Source organism: Polypterus senegalus, chromosome 1 (genome assembly GCF_016835505.1).
Source record: "Polypterus senegalus isolate Bchr_013 chromosome 1, ASM1683550v1, whole genome shotgun sequence".
Taxonomy (NCBI): domain Eukaryota; kingdom Metazoa; phylum Chordata; class Cladistia; order Polypteriformes; family Polypteridae; genus Polypterus; species Polypterus senegalus.
In genome coordinates this window covers 177,822,540-177,844,042 of record NC_053154.1, presented here as the reverse complement: position 1 = coordinate 177,844,042, position 21,503 = coordinate 177,822,540, and the positions used below count along the sequence as shown (strand labels likewise).

Below are 21,503 nucleotides of genomic sequence, written 5' to 3'. Positions count from 1 at the left end.
TTCTGCCGGCCCTCCCAGGTCCCAGCCGCCGGCTGTGCACCCGAAAGCACTCCAGGTGTCCCTGGTCTTGTTCCCCCCAGCACCTCCGGGTGTGGCGGAAGTACTGAGGGCCAGGGCTGCACAGGGCTGCGTAAGCCCTCCTTCAGTCCTTCTGGGTGTCCCAGCTGGGTACCACCCCCAGCCGCTTGCCACAACAGGTAGTGTTAACATGTGTTGTGTCAGTGAGCCCATCCTCAGTCCAGGATAATATTGTATGATCTATAATGGGTAGTGAAAAGATTTCTTCACTAGTAGGGTCAAATAATGGTTTTGTTGGGGTATACAAAGAAGAAACTGTAAGTATTTGGATGGTATGTATTCTACTTTTTACTATATAGTTTGAGCATCTGGTGGAAAAGTTTTTATCATCAACTTGTAGTTAAAAGTTTTACTATGTCCACAGTCTGGAATTTGCAGTTGAACTGGCGCAACTCTTACAGATTAAAGTTCCTAAAGAATGGCAGGAAGTTGGCAGCAAAATCAAAGTGCCCTTTGATCTTGATGACCAGTACCATCCAGAGTTTGATGGATTTCAAAAAGGCAAGTTGCATTTGTCTGTCCTATTTCTAGTAAAGTACATTTTATGTAAAATATCATATAACTAAAATTGCATATGAAAATGATTTAGGAGGCCAATATGAACAAGTGGGTGAGTGTACTCTGTTATGGAACAGTTCTCAGGTTAAATTAAGTTTCAACTGTGCATTTAGTGATCTTGGAATTGGCTGTGGCACTGCGTCCCTGGATTTAGAGGGTCTGCCAATGGAAAGATGGATGAAAAATATAATCAAATCTTCTCCTTCTTGCTTTCTCTTTCCTTATCAGGGGAAACAGTTAAACAGGCTGATGTAGTGCTACTTGGATTTCCCCTGGGATATCCTATGACTGAAGATGTCAGAAGGAATGACCTGGAGTTCTATGAGCCCTTGACTGATCAAGGTGGCCCTTCCATGACCTGGGTATTTTTTATTTTTTTTTAATTTTTTTTAACTGTGAACAGAAAATGAAAATCGACAGTAGACATGAACGAGAAAATTTTATTCAGAAATGTTTTTTTAAAGTGTGCCAAGCAGTGGTATTTTTTTCTAATCTTTTGAATCAGAAACTTAAGCCCCTGTCAGATTGCACAACACTCCCAATGATTTTCATCAATGATTTGTAGACTTCAGTTACTCAATCTTATCAAGTCTGGCGCTGTGCATCAGGCTTCAGTGATTTTCATTTGTGTAATTTGATGAGTGACACACCCAGAAAAAAATCAAACTGGTCTGATTATGTCTTAAATCATACAAGTGGGCTTCTGTGTGTGGGAGAGATGACAACCAATTCATGCGCAGCTGGAAATATAAAGCATACAAGGAGACCATAAGGGTAAGGGAAATCAAGTGTTGTCGATTGCGAAAACAGAAAAGAGCCATGTCTTTCTGATATCTCATGTTTGTTGTACCATGATGGAGTTTAAATTATAAAGTGAGCAAGATTTCAGTTGAGCCTAGAAGACATGCATATGGCCAACAGTGCTGTCAGAACTGGCTAGTATAATGTGACAAGCTGCTATAAAGTGTTCATGGAGTCCTGTAGTTTGCCACCCCTTGTGACTTTTTTTCATGTAATTTGACATCCTTGAGAAGAGGAGATCCATCGAACACAATCGTTAAGTTCTCAAAAATAAAAAACAGCTTTAGTTATACTATCAATTAAACTCCTGCGCCTTGGTGTATCGTTACATTACTTTTGGATTATTACTTTATGTGATGTAGATAAGTATATCACAATATAAAATGAGGATACCCAAATCATTAAAGTGGTTACTTTGGGTGATGTCCAATTGGATGGAAGTAAAACTTTAGCTGCTTTTGTCAGATTCATAGGGAGTTTAATAGGCTGTTAGGTGAAGGAGAATGTACACTCACCAGCCACTTTATTAGGTACACCTGTTCAACTGCTTGTTAACGCAAATATCTAATCAGCCAATCACATGGGAGCAACTCAATGCATTTAGGCATGTAGACATTGCTGAAGTTCAAACCGAGCATCAGAATGGGGAAGAATGGCAATTTAAGTGGCTTTTAACATGACTTGTTTGTTGATGCCAGACGGTCAAGTCTGAGTATTTCAGAAACTGCTGATCTACTAGGATTTTCATGTGAAACCATGTCTAGGGTTTTACAGAGCATGGTCTGAATAAGGAAAAATATTCAGTGAGCGGTAGTTCTCTTACTAAAAATGCTTTAGTGATGCCAGTGGTCAGAGGAGAATGGGCAGACTGGTTTAAGCTGATAGAAAGGTAACAATAACTCAAATAACTACTTGTTACAACTGAGGTATGCAGAAGAGAATCACTGAATGCACAACACGTCAAACTTGAAGCAGCAGGTGCCACTCCTGTCAGCTAGGAACAGGCAACTGAGGCTACAATTCACACAGGCTCACCAAAATTGGACAATAGAACGTTCAAATGGTAGCATCAGAATTTGGCGACAACAATATGAAAGCATGTATCCATCCTGCCTTGTATCAACAGTTCATGCTGGTGGTGATGGTGTGGAGGATATTTTCTTAACACACTTTGGGCCCCTTAGTACCAACTGTACATCATTTAAATGCCACAGCCTACCTGAGTATTGTTGTTGACCATGTCCATCCCTTTATGACAGCAGTGTACCATCTTCTGATGTCTAATTTCAGCAGAATAATGTGCCATGTCAAAAAACTCTAATCATGTCAAACTGGTTCCTTGAACATTACAATGAGTTCACTATACTCAAATGGCCTCCATAGATACCAGATCTGAATCCAATAGAGCTCTTTTGGGATGTGGTGAAATGGGAAATTTGCATCATGGATGTGCTGCTGATAAATCTGCATCAACTGCATGATGCTCTCATGTTGATATGGACAAAAATCCCTGAGGAATGTTTCCAGCACCTTTTTGAATCTATGCCACAAATAATTACGGCAGTTGTGAAGGCAAAAGGGGGGTGTCCAACCCAGTATTAGCAAGGTGTACCTAATAAAGTGGCCGGTGAGTATATTTGAACTTATTCTTCCATCAATCCATTTACTTAATCCAATTATCCAGAGCAATGTACATGTTGTACATTCAAAGATGGTCTTCTGCATACCTCAGTGGTTATTCGAGTCACAGTTGCCTTTCTATCAGCTCATACCACTCTGGCCATTCTTCTCTTACCACTGACATCAACAAAGCATTTTTGCCAAGAGAACTTCCGCGTACTGGATATTTTCCCTGGGACCATTTTCTATTAACTCCAGAGATGGTTGTGCATTAAAATCCCAGTAAATTATCATTTTCTGAAATACTCAGAAAAAGCCTGTCTGGCAACAACAACCATGCCACATTCAGAGTCACTTAAATCGCCTTTCTTCCCCATTCTGATGCTCAGTTTGAACTTCAGCAGGTCGTCTTGACAATGTCTACATGCCTAAATGCATTGAGTTGCTGCCATATGATTGGTTGATAGATATTTGCGTTAATAAGGAGATAATCAGGTATACCTAATTAAGTGGCTGGTGAGTGTATATTTACACTAAAAAGTGAATAATATGCAAAAAGTCAAACTTGTAAAAATAACACTTGATGCCCATTTTGATTATTAATGCATGTGGAGCAAGAAACCTGTAATCAAATTGGACATCATATATATATTCCAAACCAACAAATGGCTGTAACAGTCCAGCATTGAACAATAGAAGCAAAACTAGAACCTGAATTTCACAATTCAAAGTTGAAAGCGTTGGAGAAAACAAGGCTTTTATTTAGCCACAGTAGTTCCACATTTTTATTTCTTGATTAACATTTGCCCTGTCTTGCTAAACGTCTTCCCCTCATTCTTTACCACATCTTTGTCTCTTGCTACAGTTGTGATGTGATTGAAAGTACTTTTTTTAATATACTTTGTTAATCCCAAGAGGAAATTGTCTTTTTGCATGACCTTGAATACTGCAGTTTTCATCTCTCTTGGATGCTTTACGGTGGCTTGTCATGATCCTGATTGTCTAAGCAGCTAGTTTAATACCTGAAGCAAACTTTGTACGAAACAGTTTTGACAAGATCATTTTTAAAATACTGCACTAATTTTACATTAAGTCTGGTAATACATGTAAGTATATATTAAGTTTGTATTATTATTGTAACAAGCCTAAAATAAGTCCATTACAAAGTGTGTGAGTATACAGATGTTTTTCACTTCTCAGAGCTAAAAGTCCAAATAGTCAATTAAACTCATAAGGATTTTGCCATACTGTATTATCGTAGTATTTCCCTTTACTTATCCTTTACCTGTTTTCTCAGGGGTAAGTGTTCTCATCAAGTTCATTATCGGGTTGGTCTACTGTTGCACTTTAAGATGAACACACACATACATAGTTATACGCATATACACAACAACAATTATTTATATAGCACATTTTCATACAAAAAATGTATCTCAAAGTGCTTTACATGATGAAGAAAGAGAAAAAAGACAAAAATAAATAATTAAAATTAGGGAACACTAATTAACATAGAATAAAAGTAAGGTCCGATGGCCAGGGAGGACAGAAAAAACAAAAAACACTCCAGATGGCTGGAGAAAAAAAAATAAAATCTGTAGGGATTCCAGCCACGGAACCACCCAGCCCCCTCTAGGCATTCTGCCTAAAATAAATGACCTCAATCAGTCCTCAGTATTCTCCTTGTATTCAGGGTTGTCATGAAAGAGCTTGATGATGATGGTCATGTGGACTTCTGGCCTTTAATCCATCAATGTAAGGACATCACGGTGCTTTGATTAGGTGGTGGTGGCGTAGATCACCACCACAGAAAACCGGAAAAAGAACAGAAGAGAAAGTAGGGGTTAATACAGATTTTGGAGCCATCATGAATAATAATGATAATTAATTGAATATACAGAGCATCAGGATTTAGCTAAGATGAAGCTTTGAGAAAGTCATGTTAAAGTAATGTGTTTTCAGCAGTTTTTTAAAGTGCTCCACCGTATTAGCCTGGTTAATTCCTATTGGCAAGCTATTCCAGATTTTAGGTGCATAGCAGCAGAAGGCTGCCTCACCACTTCTTTTAAGTTTAGCTCTTGGAATTCTAAGTAGACACTCACTTGAAGATCTAAGGTTACGATTTGGAGTGTAAGATGTAAGACTTTTCAAAATATAAAATGGAGCAAGATTAAGGCTTTGTAAACCATAAGCAGTATTTTAAAGTCAAGTCTAAATGACACAGGTAACCAGTGTAGTGACATCAAAACTGGGGTGATGTGCTCGGATTTTCGTTTCCGAGTTAAGATTCTAGCAGCTGCATTCTGCACTAGTTGCAATCGATTGATGTCTTTTTTGGGTAGTCCTGAGAGGAGTGCATTACAGTAATCTAGCCGACTGAAAAGAAAAGTGTGAACTAATTTTTCAGCCTCTTGAAATGTTATAAGAGGTCTAACTTTTGCTATATTTGTTAAGTGAAAAAATGCTGTCCTAGTAATCTGATTAATATGTGATTCAACATTCAGGTCAGAGTCAATAGTTACCCGTAAATTCTTTACCTCTGTCTTGACTTTTAATCCTAATGCATCAAGTTTATTTCTTACTAGCAAAATACCCGCACTTCGCAGTGGAGAAGTAGTGTGTTAAAGAAGGTATAAAAAAGAAAAGGAAACATTTTAAAAATAACGTAACATGATTTTCAATGTAATTGTTTTGTCACTCACTCACTCACTGGCTCACTCATCCCTAATTCTCCAACTTCCTGTGTAGGTAGAAGGCTGAAAATTGGCAGGCTTATTCCTTACAGCTTACTTACAAAACTTAAGCAGGTTTCATTTCGAAATTCTACACGTAACGGTCATAACGGTCGACAACGTCCGCCACGTTGAACTTTCTTATTTATGGCCCCATCTTCACGAAATTTGGTAGGCGGCTTCCTGCACTAACCGAAACCAATGTACGTACTTATTTTGGTGGTATGATGCCACTGTCGGCCGCCATATTGAACTTTTCAACTGTCTTTGTTACTTATGAGCCCATCTTCAAGAAATTTGGTACGTGGATTCCCAACGCGAACTGAATCCTAATTACTTATATATATACGTCCATGGCCTGCAGCTTGGTCACCGTGTGAGGCGGCCTTCCTTCCTTCGCCACGGGATTCACGTCTCCCTGCTGATAACTACAGCCTTTTTATTTAATCCACGGCTTCTCGAATGTTTTCTTGTTCATTTATTACGATTATAGTTATTGTGTATGTATTTTAGACTTACTTTACATTGTTCAGGTACCCATTTCCTTTATCGTTCCAACCATAGGACTGGGACAGGTTCAAGGTGTGGACTGATGACGGTACAGGAGATAATTATACTACACAGGAGCACTAAACGAGTGAAATGCTTAAGCCCCTCACCTATGGTTCTGCATGTGAGTTGATGGCTGCCGCTGAATTGTTCGGTTGTTGCTTTCAAGTGTACTGAAATGGGCAGATATTTTACACCTTTCGACAACTGACAATGCCTCTTAAACATCTTAGATTCACAGGTGACGATTTCAGTAGTGGACACTTTGATGTTTATGAATGTTTAAACTCTCAAAAGCTGGATGTAAAGTTATCGATGAAACCGGTTGTATGCTTACAACGCTTGACAGATGCCGAATGTCACTTCAACACCAGTCCTGCAAATACTGTCATAATTGAAACATACCATGAAACTCAAACTGATTATTATAGCAGCAATCCAAGCTGTGAGATTTGAAACAAGATTACTTTTCACATGGCCAACTGTACGTTGCATGCTCAAGAGTAAGCTCAGCGCACAGCTTGGTCATATTACAACCGGAGGGCCGAACTGACAATGTGGTATTCAAAGAGATCCTTTCATGGGAAGTTGGAGAATTAGTGACGAGTGAGTGAGTCAGTCAGTGAGGGCTTTGCCTTTTATTAGTGTGTGTGTATATATATATATATCACAGTGGTGTGAAAAACTATTTGCCCCCTTCCTGATTTCTTATTCTTTTGCATGTTTGTCACACAAAATGTTTCTGATCATCAAACACATTTAACCATTAGTCAAATATAATACAAGTAAACACAAAATGCAATTTTTAAATGATGGTTTTTATTATCTAGGGAGAAAAAAAAATCCAAACCTACATGGCCCTGTGTGAAAAAGTAATTGCCCCCTGAACCTAATAACTGGTTGGGCCACCCTTAGCAGCAATAACTGCAATCAAGCGTTTGTGATAACTTGCAATGAGTCTTTTACAGCGCTCTGGAGGAATTTTGGCCCACTCATCTTTGCAGAATTGTTGTAATTTAGCTTTATTTGAGGATTTTCTAGCATGAACCGCCTTTTTAAGGTCATGCCATAGCATCTCAATTGGATTCAGGTCAGGACTTTGACTAGGCCACTCCAAAGTCTTCATTTTGTTTTTCTTCAGCCATTCAGAGGTGGATTTGCTGGTGTGTTTTGGGTCATTGTCCTGTTGCAGCACCCAAGATCGCTTCAGCTTGAGTTGACGAACAGATGGCCGGACATTCTCCTTCAGGATTTTTTGGTAGACAGTAGAATTCATGGTTCCATCTATCACAGCAAGCCTTCCAGGTCCTGAAGCAGCAAAACCACCCCAGACCATCACACTACCACCACCATATTTTACTGTTGGTATGATGTTCTTTTTCTGAAATGCTGTGTTCCTTTTATGCCAGATGTAACGGGACATTTATCTTCCAAAAAGTTCAACTTTTGTCTCATCAGTCCACAAGGTATTTTCCCAAAAGTCTTGGCAATCATTGAGATGTTTCTTAGCAAAATTGAGACGAGCCCTAATGTTCTTTTTGCTTAACAGTGGTTTGCGTCTTGGAAATCTGCCATGCAGGCCGTTTTTGCCCAGTCTCTTTCTTATGGTGGAGTCATGAACAGTGACCTTAATTGAGGCAAGTGAGGCCTGCAGTTCTTTAGACGTTGTCCTGGGGTCTTTTGTGACCTCTCGGATGAGTCGCGTCTGCGCTCTTGGGGTAATTTTGGTCGGCCGGCCACTCCTGGGAAGGTTCACCACTGTTCCATGTTTTTGCCATTTGTGGATAATGGCTCTCACTGTGGTTCGCTGGAGTCCCAAAGCTTTAGAAATGGCTTTATAACCTTTACCAGAGTGATAGATCTCAATTACTTCTGTTCTCATTTGTTCCTGAATTTCTTTGGATCTTGGCATGATGTCTAGCTTTTGAGGTGATTTTGGTCTACTTCTCTGTGTCAGGCAGCTCCTATTTAAGTGATTTCTTGATTGAAACAGGTGTGGCAGTAATCAGGCCTGGGGGTGACTACGGAAATTGAACTCAGGTGTGATACACCACAGTTAGGTTATTTTTTAACAAGAGGGCACTTACTTTTCACACAGGGCCATGTAGGTTTGGTTTTTTTCTCCCTAAATAATAAAAACCATCATTTAAAAACTGCATTTTTTGTTTACTTGTGTTATATTTGACTAATGCTTAAATGTGTTTGATGATCAGAAACATTTTGTGTGACAAACATGCAAAAGAATAAGAAATCAGGAAGGGGGCAAATAGTTTTTCACACCACTGTATATGTGTGTGTATGTATGTATGTATGTGTGTGTGTGTGTGTGTGTGTGTGTGTGTGTGTATAATGTATAAACACACGTTTATTGTACACAATATTTACAGTTCAGTGCACTCACAAACCCCTGTGCCTCAAGCACCGATTCCCCCAATGTCCAGGCCACACAGTCCTGTGCCTCTCTTTCTCCTGGCCACCTCCAGTCCTCACTCCAGCTCCGTCCTCTTCCACCCGACTTCCGCTAATGACTGGAGGGAGGCGGCCCCTTTTATTGGAACCCGGATGGGCTCCAGCTGCTTCCCGGCAATCTCCCGCGGACACACCCTCGTGTGGCGGAAGTGCCAGCTGCGCACTCGGAAGCCGTCCGGGTGTCCCCTGTCGTCTTCCCCCCGGCACTTCCGCCACAGCCGAGGCACTGGGGCGCCGCCTGGCGGTGGCCACGGGTCCCTACAGGGCTGGGCTTTCAAGCCCTCTACCTGAGGCCTCCAGCATAACCAGGATGGATGCCCCCTCTCGGTCTGGAGGAGGCACAAGCCCTCCTCTGGTCCTCCTGAGACCACAGTGCCCCACCGCTAGCGAGAACACGTGGGTCCAAGCGACACTTCCCGACAGGGCAGCACGTCCCCAGAAAGGGTCCTACTATGTCCCCAGGGTCCAACATGGCACCCTGGGACATCTCAGTTCGGCACCCCCTCTGACGCCAACGTGCCCCTCTGGTCTGCGCCGCTCTCGCCCCCGCCGTCCCCACCAGCTGGGTTACCATCGGCCTCCCGGCGGGGAGCCCTCCCACGGAGCGGCCCGTTTGAGGAGGGCAGGTCCCGAATGACGTCGGCTCCAGTGCTCGTCGGGGCTTCAACCTGGGAGGGCCAGAAGCACTGCCAGGACACTCACCCCGAGCGTCCTGTCGGTCTCCATACCGGCAGTGCTCTCTCCCCCTTCCGACAGCCCACGACTTGCCTGACTGGCTCCTCCGCCGCAGGTTCCACGCCCGTCCTCTCGCTCTTCTTGGGACCGCTCTCACAGGCGGCTCGCCCAGCCGCCAGGGGATTCCCTCTGCCTCCGCAGAGGACGGCCTTGCTCCGGACGCTCGCACCCAGCGAGACGCCCTTCCTATCAGAGAAACCGGCATTCTTCCCTCGGTTCCTCCTTCTCCTCTTGGACGCCTTGACGGTCTGGGTCTGAGCATGGCAACGGCTCAAATCCAATCCCGTCTGCGTCCCTGCAGAGCGACAGGAGACTGCCGCGGGCTTGGAGCGCAGGGCGCTAGGACCCAGGGCACTCATCAGCCCCAGTCCTGCCAGCGCCTGCGTGCTTGCTCTCCTCGCCCGATCGGCCGTCTGCACCGCCGCGTCCGCTGTTGGGGAATTGCCTACTTGTTGCTGGTCTACCTTTAAACAGTCGCGGCCGTGTTTGGCGAATCCCCCCTCATGCTTTATGGGGACGGTACAACCTACCTTCCCCGTGGTGTCCTGTCTGCCGAAGGCTCCAGCGTCGCGCCGATCCTCCTTCTTACGCGGCGTCTCTCCCGACGTGACCGCCTTCCCCCTCAGCTGCTCCATATACATATACATATATATGTATGTATATATGTATGTGTATGTATATATATGTATGTGTATGTATATATATATATGTATGTGTATATATATATATATATATATATATATATATATATATATGTATATATATATGTATGTATATGTATGTATATATGTACAGTGGTGTGAAAAACTATTTGCCCCCTTCCTGATTTCTTATTCTTTTGCATGTTTGTCACACAAAATGTTTCTGATCATCAAACACATTTAACCATTAGTCAAATATAACACAAGTAAACACAAAATGCAGTTTTTAAATGATGGTCTTTATTATTTAGGGAGAAAAAAAATCCAAACCTACATGGCCCTGTGTGAAAAAGTAATTGCCCCCTTGTTCAAAAATCACCTAACTGTGGTGTATCACACCTGAGTTGAATTTTCGTAGCCACCCCCAGGCCTGATTACTGCCACACCTGTTTCAATCAAGAAATCGCTTCAATAGGAGCTGCCTGACACAGAGAAGTAGACCAAAAGCACCTCAAAAGCTAGACATCATGCCAAGATCCAAAGAAATTCAGGAACAAATGAGAACAGAAGTAATTGAGATCTATCAGTCTGGTAAAGGTTATAAAGCCATTTCTAAAGCTTTGGGTCTCCAGCGAACCACAGTGAGAGCCATTATCCACAAATGGCAAAAACATGGAACAGTGGTGAACCTTCCCAGGAGTGGCCGGTCGATCAAAATGACCCCAAGAGCACAGAGACGACTCATCCGAGAGGTCACAAAAGACCCCAGGACAACGTCTAAAGAACTGCAGGCCTCACTTGCCTCAATTAAGGTCAGTGTTCACGACTCCACCATAAGAAAGAGACTGGGCAAAAACGGCCTGCATGGCAGATTTCCAAGGCGCAAACCACTGTTAAGCAAAAGAACATTAGGGCTCGTCTCAATTTTGCTAAGAAACATCTCAATGATTGCCAAGACTTTTGGGAAAATACCTTGTGGACTGATGAGACAAAAGTTGAACTTTTTGGAAGGCAAATGTCCCGTTACATCTGGCGTAAAAGGAACACAGCATTTCAGAAAAGAACATCATACCAACAGTAAAATATGGTGGTGGTAGTGTGATGGTCTGGGGTTGTTTTGCTGCTTCAGGACCTGGAAGGCTTGCTGTGATAGATGGAACCATGAATTCTACTGTCTACCAAAAAATCCTGAAGGAGAATGTCCGGCCATCTGTTTATCAACTCAAGCTGAAGCGATCTTGGGTGCTGCAACAGGACAATGACCCAAAACACACCAGCAAATCCACCTCTGAATGGCTGAAGAAAAACAAAATGAAGACTTTGGAGTGGCCTAGTCAAAGTCCTGACCTGAATCCAATTGAGATGCTATGGCATGACATTAAAAAGGCGGTTCATGCTAGAAAACCCTCAAATAAAGCTGAATTACAACAATTCTGCAAAGATGAGTGGGCCAAAATTCCTCCAGAGCTGTAAAAGACTCATTGCAAGTTATCAAACGCTTGATTGCAGTTATTGCTGCTAAGGGTGGCCCAACCAGTTATTAGGTTCAGGGGGCAATTACTTTTTCACACAGGGCCATGTAGGTTTGGATTTTTTCTCCCTAAATAATAAAAACCATCATTTAAAAACTGCATTTTCTGTTTACTTGTGTTATATTTGACTAATGGTTAAATGTGTTTGATGATCAGAAACATTTTGTGTGACAAACATGCAAAAGAATAAGAAATCAGGAAGGGGGCAAATAGTTTTTCACACCACTGTATGTGTATGTATATGTATGTATGTATGTATATATGTATATGTATGTATATATGTATATATATATATGTGTATATGTATATATATGTGCATATGTATGTATATGTGTGTATATATATGACAGCAACACTCATAACGGTGACAAAACAATTACATTGACAATCATGTCATGTTATTTTCCAAATGTTTCCTTTTCTTTTTCATTACTACTTTAACACACTACTTCTCCGCTGTGAAGTGCAGGTGTTTTGCTAGTCACTAATAAGATCATTGATGGATAATGTCTTGTTGGTTAATGCTCTAACATTTAATAAAGCCATTTTTAATATTTCGTAAGAGCAGAACTGAATTGTATATGCGTTAAGTGTATTTGAGATAGCAATTAAGTTATTTTTATTAGCGCTGCTCTGTGCATATTTTTTATTTAATCTATAATCTGTTTTAATATATTCTTCATCAAGAGGTGTAATTGTAATTAAGTTATTCGTATTTATGCCGCACTGCCTAGGTTTTTCACATGTTAGTTATTACAATATTAATGCAGTGCACTTTGGAGGAAGATTTTGTTACTGAATTATCACGTCCTAGCAAAGCATTATGGAAAGGGTTAGGAGTAAAAATAGACAGACCCTAACCACAACAGTGCCCCATAAATGACACACACACGCTGATTAACCTTTAGCACTTTAAACTACACAAGTGTTTTAGGAAAATCCCAGCCTGTCATTCATCACTTCAAGAGACTGACTTACTGTATTATCGGCACAAACAACATACAGTGTTTTAATGATATCTCAGACCTAAATGTTACTTTTGGTCTACAAGAATACATTTAAACATACAAAGGCTCAGCACTCTTGACTATAGGCCATTTATCAGCCAAGAATGCCTTACTTTATGTACTGTTCCCTACTATTGAGTGGAGCTCTCACTCACAGCCTTTATAAATCTCGCAGCACAGAGGTAATGGCAAATCTCCGGCTGCACCAGGTGCTCAAAGAAATCTAACTTATTAATTCAGTCACTCTATAGACATTAAGACAAAGCATAGAAAGTTAAAAAGCAGTCTGGTATTTATTACAGGAATAATAATACCACTGGAACAAAGAATAATAGAAAATAGGACTGATAGTAAAGTCTGGATATATATAGTCTTTAGAAAAAAGCTTACGTAAAAGTTACAAATGACAAGGATGAATGTCCCAGGGCAGCGTTTGATTTAGCAATCAATGTTCATGAAAATGCTAACTGACGATCGGATGAAAACTTGTCACACGTGTCTTTGTTTTCTCTTCTGATGCTGCTTATCTGTTGTCGTTGTTTCTCTTCTTCTGACATTGCTTTCAAATGAGGCATATTTATTATAAATTTCATGCCATGGTTTCACAACACATGATTGTTGCATGCACCTGATAGGCTGGCTGTCAATATGATGGATTAATTTTGCTCAAACTCTTTAAATCTATCTTTTCCCAGAATGTAAACCAAATTGTTGTTCCATTTGTCCATCCATAAAGTAATCAATATCCTGAGGCATCAGCTCAGTCTTCCTTTCCCAGGCTGTAAAACCATTTTAGCACTATGCTGAGAAAAACAAAATTCATTTTGTTGGGATTGAGCAAAATATAATAATAAAAATATGGAGAATAATTTGTAGATTTTATACACCATAACACATACCATACCATTTTCTAAGCCCACCTAATCCTGAGCATGGTTGGTTGGGTGGGGGTGGGAGGGGGGCTTTGCTAGAGCCTATCCCAGCAAGCATAGAGTGTAAGACATAAACAAACCATGGACAAGATGCCAATCCATCTCAGTGTGAACACACTTACACTAAGCCCAATTTAACATAGCCAATTCATATAATGTGCATGAGTCTGGACTGTGGGAGGAAACTGGAGATGAGATCCCAGGTGTCCTTGCTCTGAGGCAGCGGCGCTGTCACTGCACCACCATTCTGCCCACAGTAATTTAGTTCAAATAAATAAGATGTATGTTTTTGATACAAAGCTGCATCCAAGCTGTGATTTAAAATTCACTTAAGAAGAAGTGGCAGTGCAGCAAGCTGTTCCAACCTCCATCTTATTTTATTAAACCTGCTTAATACAGTTTTAGTGGCACAGCAGAAAGTTGAGCACATTGTGGCATCATTGGGCACAAACAAAGTACAACCCTGGACAGGATGCCAGTCAATGTCACTATGTTTGCTATAATTTCTTTCTTCTCTTTACTTTCACAAAATGTACAAATTTAACTGTGTATTACAGTTGGTATTTTACATTCTGAATGATTTCAGGAGAAGTACACCTTATTGCATTATAATACACATGGCATCTCTGTATTTATGGCAAGTTGGACTCTGGCCCTTCATCTCCCAGCAGATGCCGTTGTTATGCAGAATTAAAAAGTATTAAAACATCAGTAATTCAGTGCGTTTTATAAAATGTTTCCAGAAAACTCAACTTAATTTTTAAAGTTTTTTTTTTTTTATTTGTCTTTGGTGCCACCAGCCTGTTTTTGGGATGCTTGGCTGGACTCTTTGACCAAACAGTGTTTTAGGTACACCTTTGCTCATACACACATGCAGCTGAACCTATTCAGTTCAACCTTGTGCCCTTTGATGCTTGTGAATTTCCCCTTAGGATTAATAAAGTATCTATCTATCTGTCTATCTATCTGTCTGTCTGTCTATCTCTGTCAAGTGACCAATTTCTTGATTTTTAGGTGATGCAGGTTAAAGGGTGTGTGAACTTGTGCATCTAACTGTTTTAGAGTAGTTCTCATCATTATCATGAGTCATGTTGATTACTTACGTACAATCCAATTATCACTTAGCCCACTGAACAACAAATGTAATTGTTGATATTGAAGTATCTTTTAATACTGTCCTTTGGTATTTGTACTGTATGACAAAATGTTGATAAAGTTTCATTTTATGTCTTTTTTTTGTATTATTTGTCTGACAGTTTAATATTAATGGTGCTTGTAGTGTAATGCATTGTGAAATGCCATTTCTGTCCCTTGTTCCCTAATGTGACTGATCTTCCATAGCTCCTTTATTTCACTACAATTATATTTTTTGTCATGTTCCTTGCCAACACATTCATCCTGCCAACTCTGTCTCACACTGCTCACTTGAGATCAGAGGTTAAAGAAAGACACACATACACACTATACCCTTGATTAGCTTGGCAGGATGTCTTTATCCCTTCTTGTTAGGACAGTCTCCTTTCCAGGTTCACATGGCCCCACCAGAATTTACATGCCATAAATGGCACAGTATACCAAATTAATCAGATTTTGAGGAAAAGACTAACACAGCTTATTAGAGAATTACTTAGAATAAAGATAATGAATGGTGTTAAAATAATCAGTTCATATTTTTCTTTCGTATCTTAGATATATAAAATAAAAAACACAGACATCTTCCAAATGCATAGTCTGTTTGCAGTAATGAGGCAATTAAGCAAATCTTTCAATAAAATTAAACATTTTCAATTGTAAAATACCTTATAAAAGAAGATGGGTCAACAAAGACAGTAAAGGACATTTTGTTGGGTTTTTAATTTGTATAACTTGATGTAGATGGTTTCATGCGTTCTGTCTCTTATGAAATTCACCTTTGGCTTTTAACCAGTTTTTACCATGCTGCAGCAACTAGTTTTAAGTCTGACTAATGTACCGTGATCCAGAAAGTGCCCCTATTTTTGAAATATGTTAGAAAACAATGTTCTTATACTTGTTCTACTGTTTAGTTTGTTTGACCTGGCTGGTACATTATTCCCATTATCAAGATGCTGGGCTGAAACAATGTATTTGTATTCATTTTAATTAACGCTGATCCTCAGGTACTAAAAGATATTGCTTTTATGTCATTATTAATGTTGTAAAGATTTTATTTTACAACCTTTATGAATTGTTTTTCTTTTACAACCTTCAGCAAAGCCTTACGTCCAAAATAAGAAGTAAGGGTGATGCACAGACGTAACAAAGCAAATTTATATGTTGATTAGAGCTGGAATGAAACCACCACTTACTTAAAAGTAATGTATTAGGAGTTCCATTATTTATAGTATGTATAAAATGAAAAATAAAGATTAATGGAGTTCCATATTGTTTTTCTCAGGGAATGTTTGCTGTGGGCTGGCTGGAACTCAAACAAAAGACTCGTGCTCAGGCCCATTTAATGAAATGTTTCAGCAATATTCAAGAACCTTACAAAGTAAGCTGAAAAAAAAGATCCCAGTACAAATGAAAGAGCTACTATTGATGTTTTTAATTTGTATGTACTTCAAACTTTAACTGTTTTTCTTTTTATGTGAAGGTATGGAGTGAATATTCTGATGGAACTGGAGCTGTTAACTTTCTTACTGGGATGGGAGGCTTTCTCCAGGCTGTTCTGTTTGGATACACTGGTTTCAGGTATGAAGAAGGCATCTTTGTCATTGTGGAAAAATAATAAATAGTTTGATCAGTTTGATCAATCTGGTATACATGATAGAGCCACGCAGAACCTGTCTTTATAGTGCAAGTGCAAACTTGTTTCTCCTAACGAACAAAAAACCACAAGTGACCAACTGATGAACTTAAAGGATGTGGTAAATGCTGATCCAAGCAAAATGTTGTAAGATGTAACGGTTTGAAATTCTTGTGCAACCAAAGTCATAAGGCAAAGGCCCTATAAAAGATTTGGGATACCGACCCCTCGAGGCAGATGAAGGGCAGGTGTCCTAGGACTGTGCTTCTCTGTCATCTTACCCTTGCCTGGTGTGTATTAATAAAAGATTTTTTACTAACTTTAATTAATATCTCTCTGTCTTCAGTCACAAGAAACGATACTACAGAAAAAGCGTCCACATCATCCTAATAAAAAAAGAAGGAATAATCCTTCAGCATGTACCCTTTTATATATTTGAAACCATTCTTTTAAATTTGTTGTGTGGACCTTTGCATTTTGGCTATTTTTTCATAACAGATTTAAATCATTTTAAGGAATTCCTATTAAAATTGACATCCGATATATCTCTAAGTCACTGGACATTTCCCTTATTGCAGGGCTAAAAAAAAAATTCCATAGCATTGCAACAAAAGGTAATCGTTATAAGTAATAAATTAAAATAAGCAGTAACAAATGATGGCATACTTAAAATAGATTATGGAGAAAATCTATTAGATGTAGCTTCCTTTAGCTCTCACGTTTTCTCTTTACAGGATAAAAAAGGAAAGCCTGAATTTTGACCCCGCACTTCCAGAAGAAATTATGGATTTTAGTATCACAGGAGTATGTTACCTTGGCAACAAGCTTAACTTCACTTTCAAAAGAGATAAAATGACCATCACCTTAGATAAGATACTTTGTCTTCAGCATTTCAATTTGGAGGTGGCTCTTGTTAAGTCAGGAGAGACTTATCCTCTGAACCTGGGTAATGAATCCTCATAACTTATATAACATAATAACTGCATTAAGATTTTTTTAATACTTATGATGACTTTTATACTAGTTTTGACAAGAAAAGATTACATTTAATTTTATTACCCTATTGATATTTTAATATAAATATACACCTTTAAGAATGTAATTGTCGGCCGCCATATTGAACTTTCCAATGGTCTTTGTTGCCCTCACTGACTCACTCATCACTAATTCTCCAACTTCCCGTGTAGGTAGAAGGCTGAATTTGGCAGGCTCATTCCTTATAGGTTATTTACAAAAGTTAAGCAGGTTTAATTTCGAAATTCTACGTGTAACGGTCATACCGGTCGACAACATTCACCGTGTTAAACGTTATTTATGGCCCCATCTTCATGAAATTTGGTAGGCGGCTTCCCTGCACTAACCGAAACCGATGTACGTACTTATTTCGGTGGTATGACGCCATTGTTGGCCGCCATATTGAACTTTCCAACGGTCTTTGTTACCTAAGGGCCCATCTTCAAGAAATTTGGTACGCGGGTTCCCAACGCTAATTGAATCCTACTTATGTACATATATACGTCCACAGCCTGCAGCTCGGTCACCGTGTGAGGCGCCGTTGGGTCCCCCATCCCCACACCTCCCACGTTGTTGGCTGTCTGCCTGTATAAGGCAGTCCATCGCTCCGGTCTCTTCATTCTCTTCCTTGCTTCACCACGGTATTCACGTCTTCCTGCTGATAACCGCAGCCTTTTTAATCTACAGCTTCTCCGCTGTTTTATTGTTCTTTTATTACGATTATAGTTATTGTATAGGTATTTTAGACTTAGTTTACATTGTTCAGGTACCCACTACCTTTATCGTTCCAACTGTACCCCAATTAACATGTCTATCGAGTTGATCACCATCGATCAAAGAACTGTCACTTACCGAGTGGTTTCCATGCCCGGAGATGGCGCCTGCCTTTTCCATTCTCTGTGTTACATATTGCACGGCCATATCAGGCTCACTCTTGATATCCGGAGGAACGTTGTGTCTTATGTATTAAATGACTGGGACAGGTTCAAGGTGTGGACTGCAGACGGTACAGGAGATAATTATACTAAACAGGAGCACTATAAGAGTGAAATGCTTAAGCCCTTCACCTATGGTTCTACATGTGAGTTGATGGCTGCCGCTGAATTGTTCGGTTGTCGCTTTCAAGTGTACCGAAATGGCCAAATATTTTACACCTTTGGACAACCGCCAATGCCTCTTAAACATCTTAGATTCACAGGTGACGAAGTGAGTAGTGGACACTTTGATGTTTATGAATGTTTAAACTCTCAAAAACTGGATGTGAAGTTATTGATGAACCCAGTTATATGCTTACAACGCTTGACAGATGCCGATTGTCACTTCAACACAGCAAGTCCAGCAAATACTAACGTATTTGAAACAAACCATGAAACTCAAACCGATTATGACAGCAGCAATCCAAGCTGTGAGATTTGAGGCAAGATTGCTTTTCACATGGCCAACTGTACGTTGCATGCTCAAGTGTAAGCTCAGTGCACAGCTTGGTCATATTACAACCGGAGGGCCAAACTGACAACGTGGAATACAAATAATTACAAATAATTATTGGTATATTTTCCCTCAGTTTAAAAAGATTTACTTTTCTTCCTAATAAAAATTTTAAGGCCGTTGGGAGGCGTGGGTATTTTGCTAGTGCTGTAATAAAATTGAAGGCAACAGGAATGCTTAATAATATTTCATTTAGGTTGGAAGAAGAAATAGAGCAATAGAGTGGGAAACGAGACCTAATTGATTCGCGTCTCCAGGAATATAGAGGCTACTGGATACTGGACCAGAACAGTAGTTATGAATTAGATGAACCCATATTAATATGTGGAAGACAGTAAACCACGTAGATGCACCTGAGGTCTAAAAAATATATTGTCTTGGGGATGTCATCAGAGGGCAGGGGGCAAAGGGGGATTTTCAAAAAGTCACAGGCTATAGTCGAACAAAGTAGCAGTGGTGGACCTGATGGAACACAACTACCTGCAGCAGAGATCTAGTAGTTCAGTAAATTCTTAGGCCATCCATTTTAGAAACCTGATGTAACAGGCTGAGGATGAATGAATTCCTACAGGTTTTTACTTCATGTAGCAGGAAGAGTATTCCAACTAGGCAAGTTGAACCATACTACCTAATGTAAAAATCATGTTGAGCCCAGAAGCTAAGTCTGGCACTTTAAGTAAACATCCATGATTGGAAGTCAGTCAGCAGTCATCCAAGGGAAATGTGGTCCGGTGGCCTTGAGACATTTTCCAACCAACACTACACCCTTGAAGTTACTGCAGACATTGCCTGATACAGAAGTCTGGCATAAGCATATTAAGTTCAAATACAAGATGTAAGGTGGTACTAGAGGAACAGTAGATATGCCAAATGGGGAAGAAGGGTTTATCTGTCTCACTCTATTCAAATTTAATAGTGTTCGGACTGTTTTCTTGCCTTTTTTTGTTTATTTCTTATTATTGAAATTTCTTGGGCTTTTGTTCACACATTTTGTGTTAGACAGAGACCGCACAACCAAGATATCACTCTATCAGTCCATTCTTTTGTACAGTGAATTTAGTCATTGCTGTCTATAAGTTTGTCTAATGAACTCTTTGTTTTTTTAGGTAAACAGCTGTCCATCCCTATTCAGCCTGGCAGGATTCAGAAGCGAGTTAACAACTGTTGGCCTCTTTGATTTCATTAAAAGGGATATACAGTATAATATGCTTAAAAACAATTAAATACAGACTTGACTAGAAGAACTAAAACTAGAAGAAGTTGAGTTTTCATACCTCTGTGCTACGTAAAATCTATATGTACTGTATGGCGAATGCCAATATTTAAACTAAGCTTTTAAAAAAAATTAAAGGAACACTTTTACAACACATCAGATCTCAATGGGGAAAAAAATCATGCTGGATATCTATACTGATATGGACTGGGTAATATGTTAGGAATGAAAGGATGCCACATCGTTTGATGGAAATGAAAATTATCAACTGTAAAAGAGAGACAAAACGAACATAAAGGTTTGGGGTTTCTGGCCCCGTATACTGTAAAACAGTAGAAATATGACAAAAATTGTCGTCAAAGGTCAGTACACTTATGCAGTACACAGTTGACAGTTAAACATGGCGGAGGAGGAACATTTATGAAGAGGGACCGGAAGTAGAGAGGTATGCTGTGTATGAGCCGAGATGGATGGTGGGATTGCTGACGTCATAAGGAGTTGACAGAGGAAGGGCTGTAGTAGCCGTGTGTGGGTACTGATACAGACAGATTCATGGCGGTGGTGCGTCTTTCTTTCTGCAGGAAACAAAGAGAGAAAGGTTAGTACCCCGCCATTCCCTTCTGGCACGATACCCTTTATGTCCGTCCGCGGCCCCCTACTCGCATGTGCCTGACACAACCTACAGAGGGCCTAATTCCAAGGCACCCTGACTATCAAGGTGAAAAAACAGATGCAGCAGGCTAGTCCATTTTACCAAAATTTCATTGCAGCAGCACAAAATCATACTCAGTAGTTTGTATGGCCCCCATGTGCTTGTATGTATGCCTGACCACGTTGGTGGTGGAGAGGGACATGCTCCTAATGAGACGACGGATGGTGTCCTGGGGGATCCCCTCCCAGATCTGGACCAGGGCATCACTGAGCTCCTGGACAGTCTGATGTGCAACCTGGCGGCGTCAGATGGACCAAAACATAATGTCCCAGAGGTGTTCTATTGGATTTAGGTCAGGCGTGTGTGGGGGGCAGTCAATGGTATCAATTCTTTCGTCCTCCAGGAACTGCCTGCATACTCTCACCACATGAGGCCAGGCATTGTCGTGCACCAGAAGGAACCCAGGACCCACTGCACCAGCATAGGGTCTGACAATGGGTCTAAGGATTTCATCCTGATGCCTAATGGCAGTCAAGGTGCTGTTGTCTAGCCTCCCCAAACCAGTGGTGGACCTGCCAATTCTGGTATTCTATGGCAAATGCCAATCAAGCACCACGTTGCTGGGCAGTGAAAACAGGGCCCACTAGAGGCCGTCGGGCCCTCAGGCCTCCCTCAACAAGTTTTTGGGGGTCATGTCATTGTTGCCCCTCTAGTGCAC

General features: G+C 40.5%; 1 protein-coding gene across 5 annotated transcripts in view; it reads left to right on the top strand.

Moving 5' to 3' along the window:
- The window catches only part of pgghg (protein-glucosylgalactosylhydroxylysine glucosidase), a 44,636-nt gene extending 23,561 nt beyond the window's left edge, over window positions 1-21,075 (top strand). For 4 of the 5 annotated variants that reach the window (XM_039763612.1, XM_039763604.1, XM_039763627.1 and 1 more), the window contains 6 exons: window positions 443-579; window positions 865-998; window positions 16,068-16,163; window positions 16,266-16,363; window positions 17,153-17,364; window positions 20,027-21,075. In XM_039763612.1, coding sequence (XP_039619546.1) covers window positions 443-579; window positions 865-998; window positions 16,068-16,163; window positions 16,266-16,363; window positions 17,153-17,364; window positions 20,027-20,097 — 748 coding nt within the window. In that variant the 3' untranslated portion in view covers window positions 20,098-21,075. Of the gene's footprint in view, window positions 1-442; window positions 580-864; window positions 999-15,881; window positions 15,985-16,067; window positions 16,164-16,265; window positions 16,364-17,152; window positions 17,365-20,026 lie in introns of those variants that run through there. The other variant, XR_005634960.1, reaches the window with a different exon arrangement.
- Window positions 21,076-21,503: the final 428 nt, after the last annotated feature.